At 37.7% G+C, this 18,056-nt stretch overlaps 1 protein-coding gene across 1 annotated transcript in view; it reads left to right on the top strand.

The window, feature by feature from the left end:
- BTBD8 (BTB domain containing 8) overlaps positions 1-18,056 on the top strand; it is a 112,172-nt gene that overhangs the window by 38,106 nt on the left and 56,010 nt on the right. Inside the window, 1 exon segment of the mRNA XM_023501621.2 lies at positions 13,314-13,403. Coding sequence (XP_023357389.2) covers positions 13,314-13,403 — 90 coding nt within the window.

Here is an 18,056-nt window from a genome sequence, read left to right as displayed (position 1 = left end):
TAATCAGGAAATCTGACTCAAGATAAGGAAGGTGGAATTGTCCTCAGACTTGCTGGAGAGTCAGTTCTAATTACTGTTGACTGAAGCAGTTTCTAGGTTCTTTCTTCTGATTGCCTCCTTATGGCCATTAATTTTATATTGATTTACATTGAGTCCTATAGGAAGTTGTCATAATCAGTATTGATATCTATTTTTTTCCTGTTTTTGACAGTAACTTGTATAAAGTGAGATTTGCAATGGTTTTTTGGGGGGGGAGGGGGAAGAATTGTTTTAATTGTTTCCCATTTATTTTCTCAGTTTTGCTTTATTTTTAAAATTTGTCACAGTCTGACTCAGAAATGATTCCACATCATTGATGATCATACTTGTCAGTCAAAATATAACCAGTTTAATCTTTTGCTGGAAGCAGCTGGTACTTGAGGGACTAGAGCCCTGGTCTTGGAGTCAGGAGGAGCTGAGTTCAGATTTAGTCTCAGACAGTTCCCTAGCTGTGTGACCTTGAGCAAATCGTTTCACTCTGGTTGCCTAACAAAAGGTTCCTCTGGAGAAGGAGTGTCTTTGAGAAATCCCTGTGGATGGCAGGGCTATACCTTGCAAGTGTTATCCCCCTTTTACAGATGATGAAACTAAGGTTCCAAGAGCTTAGGTGACTCACAGAAAGTAAAGCTTGCTCCCCCTCACTCCACCTTCTTCTCAGTTGCCTGGAGTGCCACAAGGGCCTTCTTAGTTCTGAGCCCCTGTCAGGGTCCAGAATGATGGATCGGAGAGCACCTTCTGTGGCCAGCGTGTTTCTTGTTGCTCTCTTCACCATGCTTCTTGCCACTATGTACATACCCCCTAGGCCAGACAACACTGTGCCAGATTTTTCCTGTTTACCTGTGTGGCATTTAAAAAGCTTGAGGGATGTAGTTTCTGGGTAATCATTTTATTAATAATGCAGTCTTTTATTAAAATAAAAGGATTGATTATTTGGCTGTCTCTCTGGGACCAAAGGCTGATGGGCTGATGGTAGTGGGCTCACAATATGTATGTCCTTGGAAGAGTGGGTGTTCTTGAGGGTGGCAGCCAACTCTGATTGGTGAATAATTAATGAGAAGAATGAATGTTACAGTGAGTGGTGAGCCTATTCTGATGAAGGACAAGAGGTTGTAACTGATTATTTTATTTATGTCTAAATCACTCCTAACCTTTGGGAAAGCTAGAGGAAGAATCTATATTCTCCCAAACCCAAGCAGAAGAGTGTGTACGTGGGAGTTTTGCCCTAGATTAAGTTGGGTTGGGTATTAGTACCTAGATGGAGGAGAATGTTAATCCTATCTGTTATCAGGCCTGTTCTTCAGAGGCTGAGCTTTGAAATGAGGACTTTGGAAAAGGGAGGGAACTCCCTTATCAAATCATTGGTTGTTGATGAATTTTTTCACCTGCTGGATAAGTGCAAATTGAAAAGATGTGGGGTTAAGGAAGGAAGCAGAGATATATACCTGAGACCCAAAGCCTTAGGTCGTTTTAGTTTGTTAAGACACAAATATTCATGTTCTAAGCATCTATATTAATATTCTGCCTACTGATAAGTTAAGACATTTCCAGTGTAACAGCTTCTGAGCCCTGAGGCCATTGCTGTTAGGGAAGAAGAACAGGATCCTCTTCCCATTTATATTCTATATACATTCTTTGAGTTTGGCCTTTCTCATCTGGTTGTCTATCAGTTGGCAGATTAGAGTATGAAACCATAATGGAGTTTTCATATATGCTAAGTTCAACTCAGATTGGGGTTCTTACTGAATCTTTATGGGAAAATATGTGTTATCCAGAGACCTTCTGATAAAGATAAATTTCAAGACCTGGCTTTAAATTTTCCACTTCATGGGGTCAGCTATTTTGTTTATGAATTGTCCATGCAAATTCCTATTCTTAAACTAGCTTATTTACACGTGAAGACTGTGCTTCTCCATTTATATCCTGTATGTATAAATATTAAGAAAATAGGAACTAGTTTTATTAGGTACCTAGTAAGAATAATTACAAAGATATTACAAAATAAATATTTCAAAACCAAATAATCTTTTAGATTATTTGATGTTAAAGTTATAAATCTGTTCTCTAATATTGTAGCTATTTAAGAGTTGATTGAATTCCTTATTTGTTTATGGAGTCCTATACAGAATCCTATAAATAACATTTTCAAAGGGGAAGAAGTCCAAATGGAGTAAGGGGTTGCAGAAGTATTGAACCCCCTAAATATATTGGGGCTTCAGGATTCCCCATACAACCCATCAGATATTGGGGAGTGGGGGGTTTGGACCCCAAAAGTATACTGGAATCTTGGGCTAGTACCATGAGGCATCTCAAAAAGAATTTGTAGGCATAAACCTTCTCCAAATCAAGAGACAAAGGTTATATTATTAGGCCATTGACTGGTCTGGTGTACTAAGTTCCCTAGAAAAACTCACAATTGACCAGGGAAAAGACACCAGTAGGCAGACTAAGTCCTAAAGAACTGCAGGCGATTTCTGAAGGATCCACAGTGCTGGAAGGCAAGCTAAATTCTCAAAAAATGGAGTATAGCTAGAGGATCACACCTCTGACTGGAGGGCTAACCTAAAAGGATTTAGGGTTCTAAGAGGAGTTTGTAAGGAAGTGAGGTACAACTAGGTTCTTTTATAGGAGGACAAATAACCTCCCGGGTTGACATCATAACTCAGCCTTCTGGTTTAATACTGTAAACTATGGAATTGAGATGATTTTGTCAGTAGAGGAAGGGAATAAAAGGCCTACTAAGAAGGAAAAGTGCACTTAAATAATTGTACCACTGCTCCTTGCTTGTCCCAAGGAGTGGCATGGAGCTGCCATTCTTTATGATCTACCTAGTTATCAAGGATCTGGGGTCCTTTATTCACCTTCATCAATACCATGGTTTCTTTAATTGTTTCATGAAGTGTACGATTATATTAGAAGACAAGTATAGATACTTGAAAGGCATGAGGACTTGTAATTTACATTTTCTTCTTTTTTTAATAATATTTTATTTTTCCAAATATCTGCACAGATAGTTTTCAGCATTCACCTTTGCAAAATTTTGTGTTCTAAATTTTTCTGCCTTTCTTCTCCCCACCTCTTTCTTCAAGACAGTTAGCAATCCAGTCTAGATTAAAACATGGGTAATTCTTCTAAATATGTAATTTGACTTTTTTGAATTTAGGTGTAAGACTCTCTTTAGGAATTAGTTTGTTGTAATTAATATTTGTACATAATGTTTGTAATTATTTTAAAATGAAATTGATAGCCCTTTATTTGTTAGCCTTTGTGGTTATTGCAGGAAGAACTTGTAGCCAAGACACTTGGTTGTTTCTCAGCTCCTTAGAATTTCACAGTTAGGCTGAGTAGAAGCAGATCCGGCCCTGACTATGTGAAGTGCCTTATGAAGGAAGCTAAGGATATGCAGTCAAAGAAAAAGATAAACAGAGGGATTGGCTTGGTAGCAGGGAGAAGGCAGCATAGCTCAATCTTTGCTTCTGTTTTCTTGGGTGGTGAGAAAGACCTTTGTTCTAGAAATGACAATAACATATCCAACAGGAAATTGATGCCTAGGGATCTAGTAAAGAGAATGCTGAGCATCCATTAACCATCAGGTCATCGATGTGATTGTTGATTCATTGTCAAGATATTTGAAAGATCATGATAATCAGGAGAAGTTCTCACAAGATTGGAAAAGGAGAGATATCTTGATTTAGAGAACATAAGAAAGCAAGTAGTCAAGAGTCTGAAAATTATGGGTCATTCACTGAACATAAACTGAAATTACTAGGAAAACCCTAGAAAAGAGAGGGTTGAAGAGCATTGTAAAAAGAAGTGATAATTACAAAGTGCTGGCATGGCTTCCTCCAAAACCAAAACCTTTTTTTTTTTTTTAAATAGGATTAATTACTCAGCTTTTAGATGATGGGATTGTTGTGGATATAGTTGGCCTAGATTTTATCACAACTTTTGAGAAAGTAGCTCTTGTTTGTGATTCTTGTGTGAAGGAGAGATGTGGATTAGACAGCAATATACTTAGATTCAGATTTTGTTAGATAATTGGACTGAAAGAACAGCTGTTAATGGTGCAAGGCGAAAGTAGCAGAAGGTCTCCAGGGTGCTGTGCTTGTCCTTATATTGTTTAACATTTGTATCAGTGACTTAAATAATGACATTGGTAGTATGTTCATCAGATTTACAGATGGCACAAATTTGGGAGAAGTGACTAAAACATTGGAGAATATTTGGGATCCAAAAAGGTTGCATTAGGCTGAATCAAAATAAAAAGAAACTCAATAGAAATGAATGGAAAATCTTAAACCTACGTGCAAAAAATTAGCTTCAGAAGTACTACAGGATGGTCAAGTCAAGGTGACAAAATGCAATCTAGTGATTTTGTCTTAGCTCCTTCACATTCTCCCCTACAATAATTGATAAAGAAAGCCAGTCTGAAATCTGATTAGAAAAGTCAAGAAACAGTCCAGGCCAGGGCAGATCTGTGGACATGGTGCTGGCCAGGAGCAGAGTAGCAGAGACAGCAATGCCAGGGAGAAGCCTATGCCAACAGAGAGTAAGGGGATTCAACACCAGGGCAGAAAGAGACCCCTGGGCCCTCATCCTAACTCTGGCATGGCCATGGAAATCACCTGGGAGCATTGCCATCCACTGTCCAATTCTGGGTCACAGTTGAGAAGGGAGAGGAATGATCCTGACTGAAAGGGAACGGGGACCCTCCCTGGGTAAGAAGCACAGAACAAATTCCAGAACCGTAATTGTGGCTCTGAGTTCAAGAACAGAGTGTAACCTTTAGTTCTACACAGAATCTTACAGTGAAATAAAGCAAGGCAAGAGGCCAGTGGCAGAGGCCTCAGCAGTTAACTTGCCATGAATCTGAGAACTTCCCAGCTAGTTGTGATGGAATCCACACTATGGAAACTCAATCACACACAAGCCGTCAGACCCAAACCAAATCAGGAATTTTCAGACCAGGTCAGGAAAACATTTTTCCTGGATCCACTACTTTGGAAGCACTGAAAACTTACAGACTTCTCACAATGAGTTGTGAAAGCAGCAGAAGATAAGCCAGACATCTATCCAATTCCTCCAGGTGAGCAGAGCCTAAATCTAACACAAATGTTTAAGAACTTGGCTGGAAGGCAACACAAAAATGAATCTAATAATAAAAAGCTACTGTGGTGATGGGGAAGCTTAAGACAAAACACAGAAGGAAACAACAACTTAAAATTTTCTAAAGAAAAATGAAACTGAAATACAGTATCAACAAGAAATCTTACCAGGTAAGAAAATGATTTTAAAAAAAAGATGTGATTCACCTGTCAGATTGGCTAAGATGACAGGAAAAAATAATGATGATTGTTGGAGGGGATGCGGGAAAACTGGGACATTGATGCATTGTTGGTGGAGTTGTGAACGAATCCAACCATTTTGGAGAATAGTTTGGAACTATGCTCAAAAAGTTATCAAACTGTGCATACCCTTTGATCCAGCAATGTTACTACTGGGATTATATCCCAAAGAGATTATAAAGAAGGGAAAGGGACCTGTATGTGCACGAATGTTTGTGGCAGCCCTTTTTGTAGTGGCTAAAAACTGGAAACTGAATGGATGTCCATCAGTTGGAGAATGGCTGAATAAATTGTGGTATATGAATATTATGGAATATTACTGTTCTGTAAGAAATGACCAACAGGATAATTTCAGAAAGGCCTGGAGAGACTTACACGAACTGATGCTGAGTGAAATGAGCAGGACCAGGAGATCATTATATACTTCAACAACAATACTATATGATGACCAGTTCTGATGGACCAGGCCATCCTCAGCAACGAGATCAACCAAATCATTTCTAATGGAGCAGTAATGAACTGAACTAGCTATGCCCAGAAAAAGAACTCTGGGAGATGACTAAAAACCATTACATTGAATTCCCAATCCCTATATTTATGCACACCTGCATTTTTGATTTCCTTCACAAGCTAATTGTACAATATTTCAGAGTCTGATTCTTTTTGTACAGCAAAATAACGTTTTGGTCATGTATACTTATTGTGTATCTAATTTATATTTTAATATATTTAACATCTACTGGTCATCCTGCCAGGGGGTGGGGGGTAAGAGGTGAAAAATTGGAACAAGAGGTTTGGCAATTGTTAATGCTGTAAAGTTACCCATGCATATATCCTGTAAATAAAAGGCTATTAAATTAAAAAAAAAAAAAAGATGTGATTTAAAAAATAAGAATAGTAGAGGATATGTTGGGAAAAGAAATGAGATCAATTCAAAATTTTATGAATAGGGAGACCAAGACCGCTCCCCCTCCCCCCAAACAACAAACTCTCTGGAGTGAATAAAGGACTGTTTATTATGTTCCTTTAGGAAATGGAAGGGTCCTTATGGTGAAAGATGCAGATAGTACAGAAGTGAGAACATGCCTTTCTTCCCCCTTCGCCCCCCCACCTGCCTCTCTCTCTATATGTATATGTATATAATCTTTATTTACATATTTATATCTCCCTCCCCAAGGAAATAGGGGTTAAGTGACTTGCCTAGGGTTACACAACTAAGAAGTGTAAGTGTCTGAGACTAGATTTGAATTCAGGTTCTCCTGACTTCAGGGCTGGTGCTCTAAACACTGCCACCTGCCTGCCCCTAAAGAGCATACTTGTATTAACCAAATCCTTCCCATATGCATTCAGTCTCCTCCCAGTCATTCCTGATTGGTCAGTATTCTGCTAACAATATTTTTTCCTCCACCTTCTTACCTTCATAGATATGTTACCCTTCCCTTGCTATGCGTCCCATTTTCAAAGATGGTGGGAAACTCCTCCTATTGGGTGTGTTGGTTAATATTCAGTTGGTCAATTAAGCATGCTCATTTCCTATTTGTCTTTGCCTGATTAGTTTGAGCTATATCTGGGTTTGTGGGTGTAAGATTGGTTGAAAAGGATACAGGGACCTATTTCTGATTGGTTGGATCTGTGAGTTAAGTAGCTTTGTTAATTATTATCATAATTCTCAGAATTCCAGCTCTCTGTGGAAAACAAACTTTTGTTACTCCATCCTGGGGCCCATCTATCACACTTATGAAAAGTGTTTTCAAAGACTTGTTAATTAACAGTTTAATGAAAATGGGAATTTTCTTCTTCAATATTCTTGGTACCAAAGTTCCACATATAGGGAAGCATACATATACAAAATTTGTTCTAGAAAAGATCTCGAAGTTTTAAGGTCACTATGAATGAGCAGTCTGACTTTTCAGCAATATTTATTTAGTTCCATTGTACTCTGTCCTACTCTGGAATCTTCTTGAATAACAATTCTAGTTGTGTGGTCTGGAGATCCCCTCCCCCATTCAGAGAATCTGAAAGGCCAAAATGATAAAATTAAGATATTTTAACTTCTAACATGATAAATACCAAAAGCTATTATTCATATAAAGAAAATCTATTTGGAGTCTTCAATAACTTTTAAGATATAAGGGGTCCTTAGATCAAAAATGTTGAGAAGAACTGTTCATTCTAGAGCAGAATTAATTAGAATCACTGGAAGGAAGGTACTTCTTATGAAAGGGAACTAGGAATGAATTAAGGAAGGTAGAATTTTAGATGGGACTGAAAGAGGTCAGAAGAAAGAGATGAGTGTTGGAATTTCACACACAAAAAGCCACTGAGAATGTAGAGTCAGGAGATTGAGTGTCTTGGATGAGAAACAGCATTGTGACATTGAATTGCAGAGTATAGAAGTTGTGGAACAAGTTCGGGGAATATTGGGATGTTCAGGGGAGGGAAAGGTTAAGAAGGATATTAAAAGGCTGAAAAGGGTGGTTGTGAAGAGAGAGACAGGACTTGACAGCTGGTTGAATCTGGGGAGTGAGAGAATGAGGGATTAAAACTGAGGATCCTCCATCTAGCCTCCTTTCTGTCTGCCTTCCTTCCTTTTTTCTTTTCTTCCTCTTTCCTTCTTCCCTTCCTTTATTCCCTTCTTCCTGCCTTCCCTCCTTTCTTCCCTTTTATTTCCTTCCCTCTCTTCTTCCTTTCTATCCCTCCCTTCCTCCTTTCTTTCCTTCCTTCCCTCCCTCCCTTCTTTCTTTCTATCCCTCTCTTCTTTCTTTTCCTCCCTTCTTTCCTTCCCTCCCTCCCTCCCTCCTTCCTTCCTTCCTTCCCCTTCTTCCCTTGTTCCTTCCTTCTCTTCTTTCCTTTCTTCTCTCTCTCCCTCCTTCCTTCCCTCCCTCCTACCATCCTTCCCCCTCCTTCCTTTCCTTCCTTTCTCCTTCATTCCTTCTTCCTTCCCTCCCTCCCTTCTTTTCTTCCTTCTTCCTTCTTTCCTTTCTCTTTTCCCTTCCTTCCCTTCCTCCCTCCTTCCTTACTTCTCTCCTTCTCCTTCCTTTGTTCCTTCCTTCCTTCTCCTCTTTCTTTTCTCTTTCCTTCCTTTCTTCCAAAAACGTTTTTACTGTTATTTTCTGTTTTTTTTAAATAAGCATAATTATCCCAAGTATTCCTCCTCTATCCTCTCCAAGAGAGCCATCCCTTTTGACAAAGTGTGCTATTTAGAGAGGGGGGAAAATAGCAACAATTGATCAACATATTGAAAAAGTTCCCTAATACGTGTAACATTTCCTACCTTCACTTCCTTGCGTATCCTAAATGTATTACTGTTGTCTAATGCAGAAGATTTTCAATTTTGAGTAATCAAAGTTATCTCTTTTATCTTTTGTAATTGCTTCTATGGACAACTAGGTCGTACAGTGAATAGTGTACTAAGTCTGAAGTCAGGAAGATTCCTCTCCCTGAGTTCAAATCTGACCTCAGACACTTCTAGCTGTGTGATCCTGGGAAAGTCACTTCATCCTGTTGGCCTTAGTTCCTCATCTGTAAAATGAGTTGGAGAAGGAAATGGCAAATTCCTGTAATATCTTTGCCAAGAAAACCCAAACTCTGGAGTCACAGAGAGTTGGACATGATTGAAAACAACAATAAAATTACCTCTATCTCTTGTTTGGTTAAGAATATATATCCTACCTATAGCTATGAGTTATATGAATTGTTTGTCTTCTAATTTTTAATAGCATGATCTTTAATATTAATATTGTGTATCCATTTAGAATGTATTGTAGAATATGATGTAAGGTGTTACTCTAAACCTGATTTCTGCCAATATGCTTTCCAATTTTCTCAGCGGTTTAAAAAAAAATTATCAAAGAGATTTTTTCCTAAATAATTTGTTTTCTACTTTACCATAGATTGGGTGGTGAGTTCTGTTGGTTTTGAATCTCCCTTGTCTAGTCTGTTTCATTGATATATCTCTTTAAATAATATTAGATGGTTTTGAAGATTTCTGCTTTATCATGTGCTTTGCAATCTGCAAGTTGTTTTTACTCTTCTTTTCATAATTTTCTTTGATAGTCTAAATTTGTCATTTTTCCGAAAGAGTTTTGTTATTATTTTATAAAGCTCTGCAAAGTTTCTTGTTGGTAATTTGATTGGTATAACATTAAAAATGTAAAGTAACTTGTACGGAATCATCATTTTTATAATAATTTTATAATATTGGTACAGAATAGCTAAAAGGACCATCTATTTAAAATTATTTATTTCTTTAAGGGTCATTTTATAATTGAATCTATACAAGTTTTTTGTGTGATTTGGGAGGTTGATCCCCAGATATTTCATGAACTTTGCAGTTATTTGAAAATGGAGTTCCCTTTTAATTATTTCTTCTGTGGTTTATTATTATATAGAGATGCTGTTGAGAACTTACTTTGTGGCTTACAAATTTGCTGAAATTATTGTCTCAATATCTTTGCTGATTACCTAGAATTTTTCAAGTAAGCTGTCTGTTATAGCAGCAGACAGAGATGGTTTTATCACTTCTTTATTCTTTTAATTTCTTTCTTTTACTGTTTTTGGTAGAATTTTCAGAACTATATCAAACAATAGGTGGAGATTAGGCATCCTAATTTCTCTTCCCTGCTTACTGGGGAAGATTCTAGTATATTTTTCAGATGTATGTGATGCGCATGTTTGGTTTAGATAGATACTTTTTATGATATTTTAAAAGATTATTTCTGTACTTTGTGTGAAATTTTTTTTTCTGCATAAGAGTGTTGAACTTTATTCAAGGTTTTTTTCCTGCACCTATTAAAATAATCTTGTAGTTTTGGATATTTTAGTTTTTATTATTTTATTATGTTGCTTTTTCCTAATGTTAAATGATTCCTAGTTTTCAAGTTTAGATGGTGGTACCCTCAATAGTAATAGGAAAGTTAAGAAAAGGGCAATGTGTGAAATAAAGATTGAAGAAAGAAGTCACCAATTTTGCTGAGCTTTCCCAACCCCCCTATTTAAACAACTTTAAAAAGTGCATCAGATTGAATTCTGACAAGTCACAGTAAGAAATTTTTCCAGTCCCAGGAAGATTAGGAAGACAGAGAGGACTGCAGACACTGGAGTGAAGTCTTTCAAGAACACTGCCTGATAAGAGTGACCCTGACTGGGGCCTTCAGTTAGGTGTTAGCACCAGTATTGTCCAGTGTATAGGGATAGTAAAGGCACTGACCACCTGATCAGAAACAGATTCCAGGGGACACTGGGTGTAGGATCAGGAGCTCTTTGGTAGCTTTGTTGCCCATTACTCATTCCAATGAGGAAAGAAGCAATTGTGGTTGTAAGGGAGCAGGAACCCTTTCTAGATAAGGACCAGAGCACAGGCCAGAAAGGGCAGTGACTAATATTTTTCTCCTGATCACATCACATCCCCTTGGAAATACCAAAAGCTTACAGGCCCTAAGACCTAACTGGGAAAGCAACAAAAAGACATAAAAGCCAGACATTTCTTCCATCTCCACTCCCCTTCTCCAGAGATAGATAAGCAGAAACCAATTCTAATAAACTGATCAAAGTTAAGAAATAAGCTGGGAAAATGAATAGCACTACCAAAAAGTAATGTGATCATAAAAAGCTATTCAGGTGACAAGGAAGATCAAGACACAAATTTAGAAGAAGAAAATGACTTCAAAATATCTATAAGCAAAGTTGTATTTTTTTTGGGGGGAGGGGGTTGTTTTTTGAGACAGTTGGGTTTAAGTGACTTGTTTGCATGACATAGCTAGTTAAATATTTGAGGCTGGGTTTGAACTCAGGTCCTCCTGATTCCAGGACTCTATCCATTGTAATATCACCAGCTGCCCCTTCAAACAAAGTCTTAAAGAAAAATGCAAATTTAACACAAGAATTTCTAGAAAAATCTAAAGAAAGATATTTTTAAAAGGAAAAAAAACAATTTAAATGAAATAAATAATAGAAGAAAAATTGGGGAAAATGAGAGCATGTAAATATATATGTCAATTTGATAGGCAGTTGGAGGGTTCAGGAAAAATTTAGTATAGAAGTTGATGCTTGAGCTGAATCTTGAAGGAATTAAAGAGTTCTTTGAGATGAAATGCCATTCCAGGCATAGAGGACAGATGTTGCAAAAAATGGAAGAAGTACTTTGTTCTCAAAGGAAAAGCACAGAGAAGGTCAGTTTGACTTCACCATAGAATGCAGAAAGGGGATTATTTGTTTTGTTTTGTTTTTCTATAACCAATAGGAAGCTTCTGGAGTCTATTGAATTAGACAGTCATGTTCAAACCTGCACTTGAGGAAAATCACTTTGTCAGCTCTGTAGAATATGGTCTAAGGAGGGAGAGACTTGAGGTTAGGAGATCATTGCAGCAGTTCAGGGCTCTTCACTACACAGCGTGTTGCCTCTAGAAGTTGAGAGAGAAAAATCACCTTTTGTTGATTGATTCCTTTCTTCTCCAGGCTTTTCTGTGCTCACCATATCCCAGAAGCCTCCTCCATCTTGTAAGATTACTTTCCTCCGATTGGTTAGCCATTCCTGCAGCCTCCATTTTAAGGAAGGGCCTTAGCTAGTCACGTTGCTTCTGGAACTGCTTTCTGTGCTGTGCTCCTGCCTTTTTCCTCCACCATACTGTCTTGTGGATCCCTTGTATGACACTGGGCAAGTCACACAAACTTGGAAGTGCTCTGGTTGAAGCGGGTTGTAGTACCTTTAAGAAACTGTATTTCCTATTGATTTCTAATTCCTTTCAGATTACTCCCAGCCCCTCTTGGCTGATGCATTATCAGTTCAGGAAGCCAGGGCCTTTGATTCACAAATCCTGGTCAAAAGCATCCCTTTGAATTCCAATAGGAGATCTGGGCTTGTCCCAGCCCCCATCAGATCTGAGCCAACTTGGGCTCTCCCAGCCCCCATTCTGATGATCTGCTTGGGAAATCCCTACCAAGTCAGGCAATATAATGAGCTTCCATCAACTAGGGTTTTTGCAGATGGACCTTGGCAGTGCCCTTTACTGCCGGGATCTTCTGCCCACAGAGAACTGCATTCTCAGTGCAAAACTCCATTTTCCATAAATCTGCCCGCTGGAATAATATTCTTTTCCAGTGCCATCCTCTCTTTATCCTTGCCTATTTCCCTAACCAGACTTTATGCTTCCAATCCCCATAATAAACCTCTTTTATCAATCTAGGTTTTTCAGGTCTGTAAATTCCTTTACAGGGAACTTCTGCATCTCTAGAAGGGAGTCCCCAAAACTCCCTACCCTTGTGCCAAAACCTACCCTGAACCCCCAACCTACCACTAGACCTCATTTAACTCCCTGACCACCAGAAACCCTAATTTCATTTGGGTTCCCCAAATCTAAACCTCATCATGGTTGGGTTGGGTTGGGTTGGGTTATAGAGAAAAAGCTCAATGTCAGACATTGAAACAATTTCCTTATCCTAGAGTTTCCTAGGTCATTGAACTTAGTTGTAATATCCCCATTTAATTTTGTACACATCTTAATGTTTCATTTTACTATTTTTATATCTGCATGTATCTTGTCTTCTCCATAGAATATGAGTTCCTTGAAGATAGGGACAATTTAGTTTTTTGTCTTTGTATCACCAACATTTCATATAAAGCCTGAAACATTATTTTATTGATTAATTGATTCTATTGTTTTCCTATTTCTTAATTCCTATCTATTAAATGTTATTGTCAGAGGGACTTTGAGATTTTCTAAAAAAATTTCTTATTGTTATTTAGCAGCCAAAATCAGTTTAATAGCATGAAATATGTGCTTGTCATTTTATGCCTTATCCTGCAAAGGTAGTCAGATGAAAATGTGGCCACTAAAAATCCCTGCAAACCATGTACAGATAAATAGTTTTATAAGAAAATAATTTCACAAGATGCAGAAATAATTGTCCTTTATGCTCTTCCCTCTCTCTTAGGGCAATTTTGTGTGCCAGGTCTCGTTATTTTGCAGCAATGTTGAGCGGGTGTTGGGCTGAAAGCTCCCAAGAGCACATCACTCTTCAAGGGTAAGCATCATTTTTGCAGGTCAAATGGGAATATTGTTGGCAGTTTGACTGCAAATCATTGCCGATAATGCTGTATACAAAGCACTTTTTATGAGTTCATTTTGACAGAATGTTCAGTGTAAAAAAGTATTTCAAGTAGTAGAGTTTTGCAGCATTGAGTACTTGTTTTACTATTCACAATAAATAGTAGGTAGTTCCCCTAAATAAAGCTTTGGCCCAAATACATGTGTATTCCCATACAACACACTATAAAAATCTGAAGGTGTTTGATATAGTTTTACATTTTACATTTTGATCTATATGCTTCTAAGATGACATCCTTGTCTGCCTTCTAGAATTGTTTTGAATTTCCTATTCCACACACTTAACAGATTTTTAGATTATTATATCCTTCCAGTCTTTGCTAAAATTGATTTAATACCTTGGAATATCATGCTATGCTAAGCCCTGGGGATATGTTGAAAGGCAAAACACAATCTCTACCCTCAGGGAGCTTATAACTTACATAAAGAAAACTGTGTAACATTCCAGGAAATTAAAATGGGTGGAGTTGGGAGATATGGGGTCTTGTGTAAGGGACAGAAAAGAGGCCATTGTTACAGTTCACACTGTACATGGTGATGGGGGAAGAAGGGAACTGTAATGTATAAGATTGGAAAGGTTTGAGGGGCCAGATTATGAATTGCTTTGAATGCCAAACAGGATCTTATTCTTGATCCTAGCGGTAATAAAGAGTCATTGAAGGTTATTGGTAGGAGGTTAACAAGATTAGATCTGTACTTTAGGAATATTGTTTTGAAATTTGAATGAAAGTGGACTGAAGTGAGGAAAGATTTGTAACTGAGACCAGTCAGCAGATTATTGCAATGATGCGAACATGAGTTGATGAGGGCTTGAGGGCAGTGTCAAAGATGAGGAAGTGTATAAGACAGGTAATTTAAAGGTAAAACTGACAGACCTTGACAGTAGATTGGATATGGGATGAAATAGAATGAAGAATTGAAAATGATCCAGAACTTGGGAGGCTTGGAAGATGGGCAATATCTTTGACCCGATAAAAGTCAGGAAGAAAGGAGGGTTTATGGGGAAAAATAACAAATTTGGTTTCAGATATTTTGAATTTGGGATATTTATTAGACATCCAGTTTAAGATGTCCAGTAGGCAGTTGGAGCTGACTGGACATCAGCAGAGGAATTAGGAATGGAAAACTTAATCTGAGAATTGCCTTTGTAGCGATGCTAATTGAAAGTGTGGGTCTGAACTCTGAGATACCACTACACACCTGTCAGATTGGCTAAAATGACGGGAAAAGATAATGTCAAATGTTGGAGGGGACACTGATGCATTATTGGTGGAGTTGTGAACGAATCCAACCATTCTGGAGAGCAATCTGGAACTCTGCCCAAATGGTTATCAAACTATGCACATCCTTTGATCCAGCAGTGTTACTACTGGGCTTATATCACAAAGAGAAATTAAAGAAGGGAAAGGGATCTGTATGTGCCAAAATGTTTGTGACTGCCCGGTTTGTAGTGGCTAGAAACTGGAAAATGAATGGATGCCCATCAGTTGGAGAATGACTGAATAAATTGTGATATATGAATGTTATGGAATATTACTGTTCTGTAAGAAATGACCAGCAAGAGGATTTCAGAAAGGCCTGGAGAGACTTACATGAACTCATGCTGAGTGAAATGAGCAGGGCCAGGAGATCATTATATACTTCAACAATGATACTGTATGAGGATATATTCTGATGGAAGTGGATTTCTTTGACAAAGAGAAGATCTAACTCAGTTTCAATTGATTAATGATGGATAGAAGCAGCTACACCCAAAGAAGGAACACTGGGAAATGAGTGTAAACTGCATTTTTGTTTTTCTTCCCAGGTTATTTTTACCTTCTGAATCCAATTCTTCCTGTGCAACAAGAGAACTGTTTGGTTCTGCACACATATATTGTATCTGGGAAATACTGTGACATATATACGTGACAAATATAGGACTGCTTGCCATCTGGGGGAGGGGGTGGAGGGAAGGAAGGGAAAAGTCAGAACAGAAGTGAGTGCAAGGGATAATGTTGTAAAAAATTACCCAGGCATGGGTTCTGTCAATAAAAAGTTATAATTATGGAAAAAAAAAGAAAGAAAGAAAGTGTGGGTCTGTAGATCACAAGTGAAAGAGCATAAAAGAAGAGAAAATGGCCTAGGACAGAGCCTGATAGGGCATTCACAGGCCTGAGAAGTAGTGGATAAGACAGCAGGAGAACCAGGAGAGTCTAATTTAGGAAAACCCATCAAGAAAGGTCATCTACAAATCAAAGGCCAGAGAGGTTTAGAAGGATAACATTTAAGAAAAGGCCTTTAGGTTTGGCCATTGAAAAGTCTCTAGTAACTTTGGAGAACGTTCTTTTGAGTGATGAGGTTGGAAGCCAGATGAGAGAGAGTTAAAGAGAGTAAGAAGAGAGGAAATAGAGGTATCTGTTGTGGGAGTATAATCACAAAAGGAAAGAGAGTATGAATGATAACTACCAAGAAGGGACAGATTAAGTTGAGGGTATTTTGAGGATTTGGATACATGAGCCTTTGGGAGGGAATAGCAAAGAAACCATTAGACACCGAGTTAAGGTAAGCCAAAGTGGAGATAATAGAGGAGAGCAGTCTGCTGGGAAGACATATTGAATGGAAATGAATTACATACATTGGTGTAGGTAATATTTTCCTCCTATTGTCTCCCTCAATACCAAGAGGAGAAAGTTGTTTGATAGTGTGAAGATTGTTTAGATGACTGGTCTATCAAATAATTACCATACTCTGTTGAGAAAAATAATTTAATAGATATTTGTCTATAGGTTTATAAGTTCTTAACTTCTGGGAAGCTTCGGTGAGGCACAGAATTACTTGAATATCTAGCACTATGTGTGTTTTCTTCAGAGCACTGTATTAGGGGCTTTTCATATCCTAAGTGTCTGTAATTGCATTTAATGTAAGCTGTTTTAAATCTTTTGTGGCTAGTTAAGGGTTGTTTCAGTATTGAAGAGGTAGATAGTTCTTTGTCAGTAGGTATTAACATGGAAGGCATTCGTGGTTTTCGAAACAGATATAAAGTACAGATGACTTACTCTGTAATAGTGAAAATGCTGCTTAGTGAAACATCTGTTAAGACAGCAGGGAAACTATTTCTTGCTGTTTTTATAGCTATCCAGTGTATTAATACATAGAGTGAACTGTCTGTTGATTTTGCTCCTTACTGTGCTAAAACCATGTTTTTCTTTGTTTAGTCATCATTATCTGTTGCTTAAGCTTGAGTCTCTTTAAAGAATCTGTTCTCTTAAGTTGTATGCCTCATTCTCATTAACACTAATAGGAACAAGTCCTTAAGATCTAAAAGAAGCTAATTTGTAATGTTCTTTATTAGTAATTATTTTGACATTTTATGCAGAAAACACAACTACATCTTAATAGATCTAACTTTCTTATTTGGGTATTATAAAGATGGTGATAATTTTTAATCATTGCATAATTGTAAGAAAGATGATTCTGTTGTCTGGCTCTACAAATCTAGGATTCTATACATTTTCTCTTTTTTTCCTTCTCTCATAGTTTGGGAAAGTACTTAACAGACTATTGATTTATTCATTCCTTTGTTACTCAGAAATATTTGTTGAGTATTAATAAGAACAAGAGTAACAGAAGACATTTTTATCGATAATGTCTTGAGATTTGTAAAGCCATTTTCTAATTTGTAAATTTGTAAAGCAATGTGAAACATCTCCTTTGATTCAGAAAATAACCCTGTGAATTAGGTCCTACAGATGTTGTTAGCCCCGTTTTGTAAGTGAGAAGACTGAGGCTCAAATGAAGTAAATGATTAGCATCATATACTCAGGGCTTCTGGAACTATTTCTACCCATGACCCTTTATGCCTGAAACATTTGTGTGTGACCCCATGTATATAGGGTATAAAGTAGGTCTACAAGTCAAACATTTACCAGTAATAAATAATACTTTCACAGCCCCACATTCAGTTACAAGACCTCATAGCAGGTTGCGACCCACAGTTTAGAAAGCTGGGCTATATAGGATCTGATCCCAGATCTTCCTTATGCTAATAAGTCAAGCATTATGGGTAATGTATCATATTGTACAATTCCAAACAGGCTTAAAGGAAAGAGCATTACTCCACACTGTTAATTAATTAACAAGCATTTATTAAGTACCTACTATTTGCCATATCCTGGGCTTGACACTAGGGATACAAAATATAACATTTCTTGCCTTCAAAGAGCATACTTTTTTTTTTTTGTTAGAAAGATCACGTGTAGCTAGATAGATCCATACAGTGCTTCTAAAGTGCGCTTTTTACTGGAATTCATTGTCCTTTTTCCCTTAGCCTATGAATATAACTGAGGCTTTTCAACTCCCTTTACTCTTCATTTTCCCATGTCCAGAGGCCTGTGTCCCTTCTATACCTAAATAAAACAAAGAGACCTCCCCCTCTCAGGAGGAACCCTTTCGAAGCCCATCCCTTCAGGTTGCCCTCCCCCACACTGACTACTGCTGTTCTTGGGAATCCCTCACTTCTGGGTTCCACACTTGTGGCTCTTCCCTAGCCTTATGTTCTCTTGCCATTTTTATCTTGTCCAGCCCTGAC

The sequence above is a fragment of the Sarcophilus harrisii genome, chromosome 4 (assembly GCF_902635505.1).
Source record: "Sarcophilus harrisii chromosome 4, mSarHar1.11, whole genome shotgun sequence".
Taxonomy (NCBI): Eukaryota; Metazoa; Chordata; class Mammalia; order Dasyuromorphia; family Dasyuridae; genus Sarcophilus; species Sarcophilus harrisii.
The sequence above is the reverse complement of the archived record's forward strand: the minus strand, read 5'-3'. Positions and strand labels throughout refer to the sequence as shown.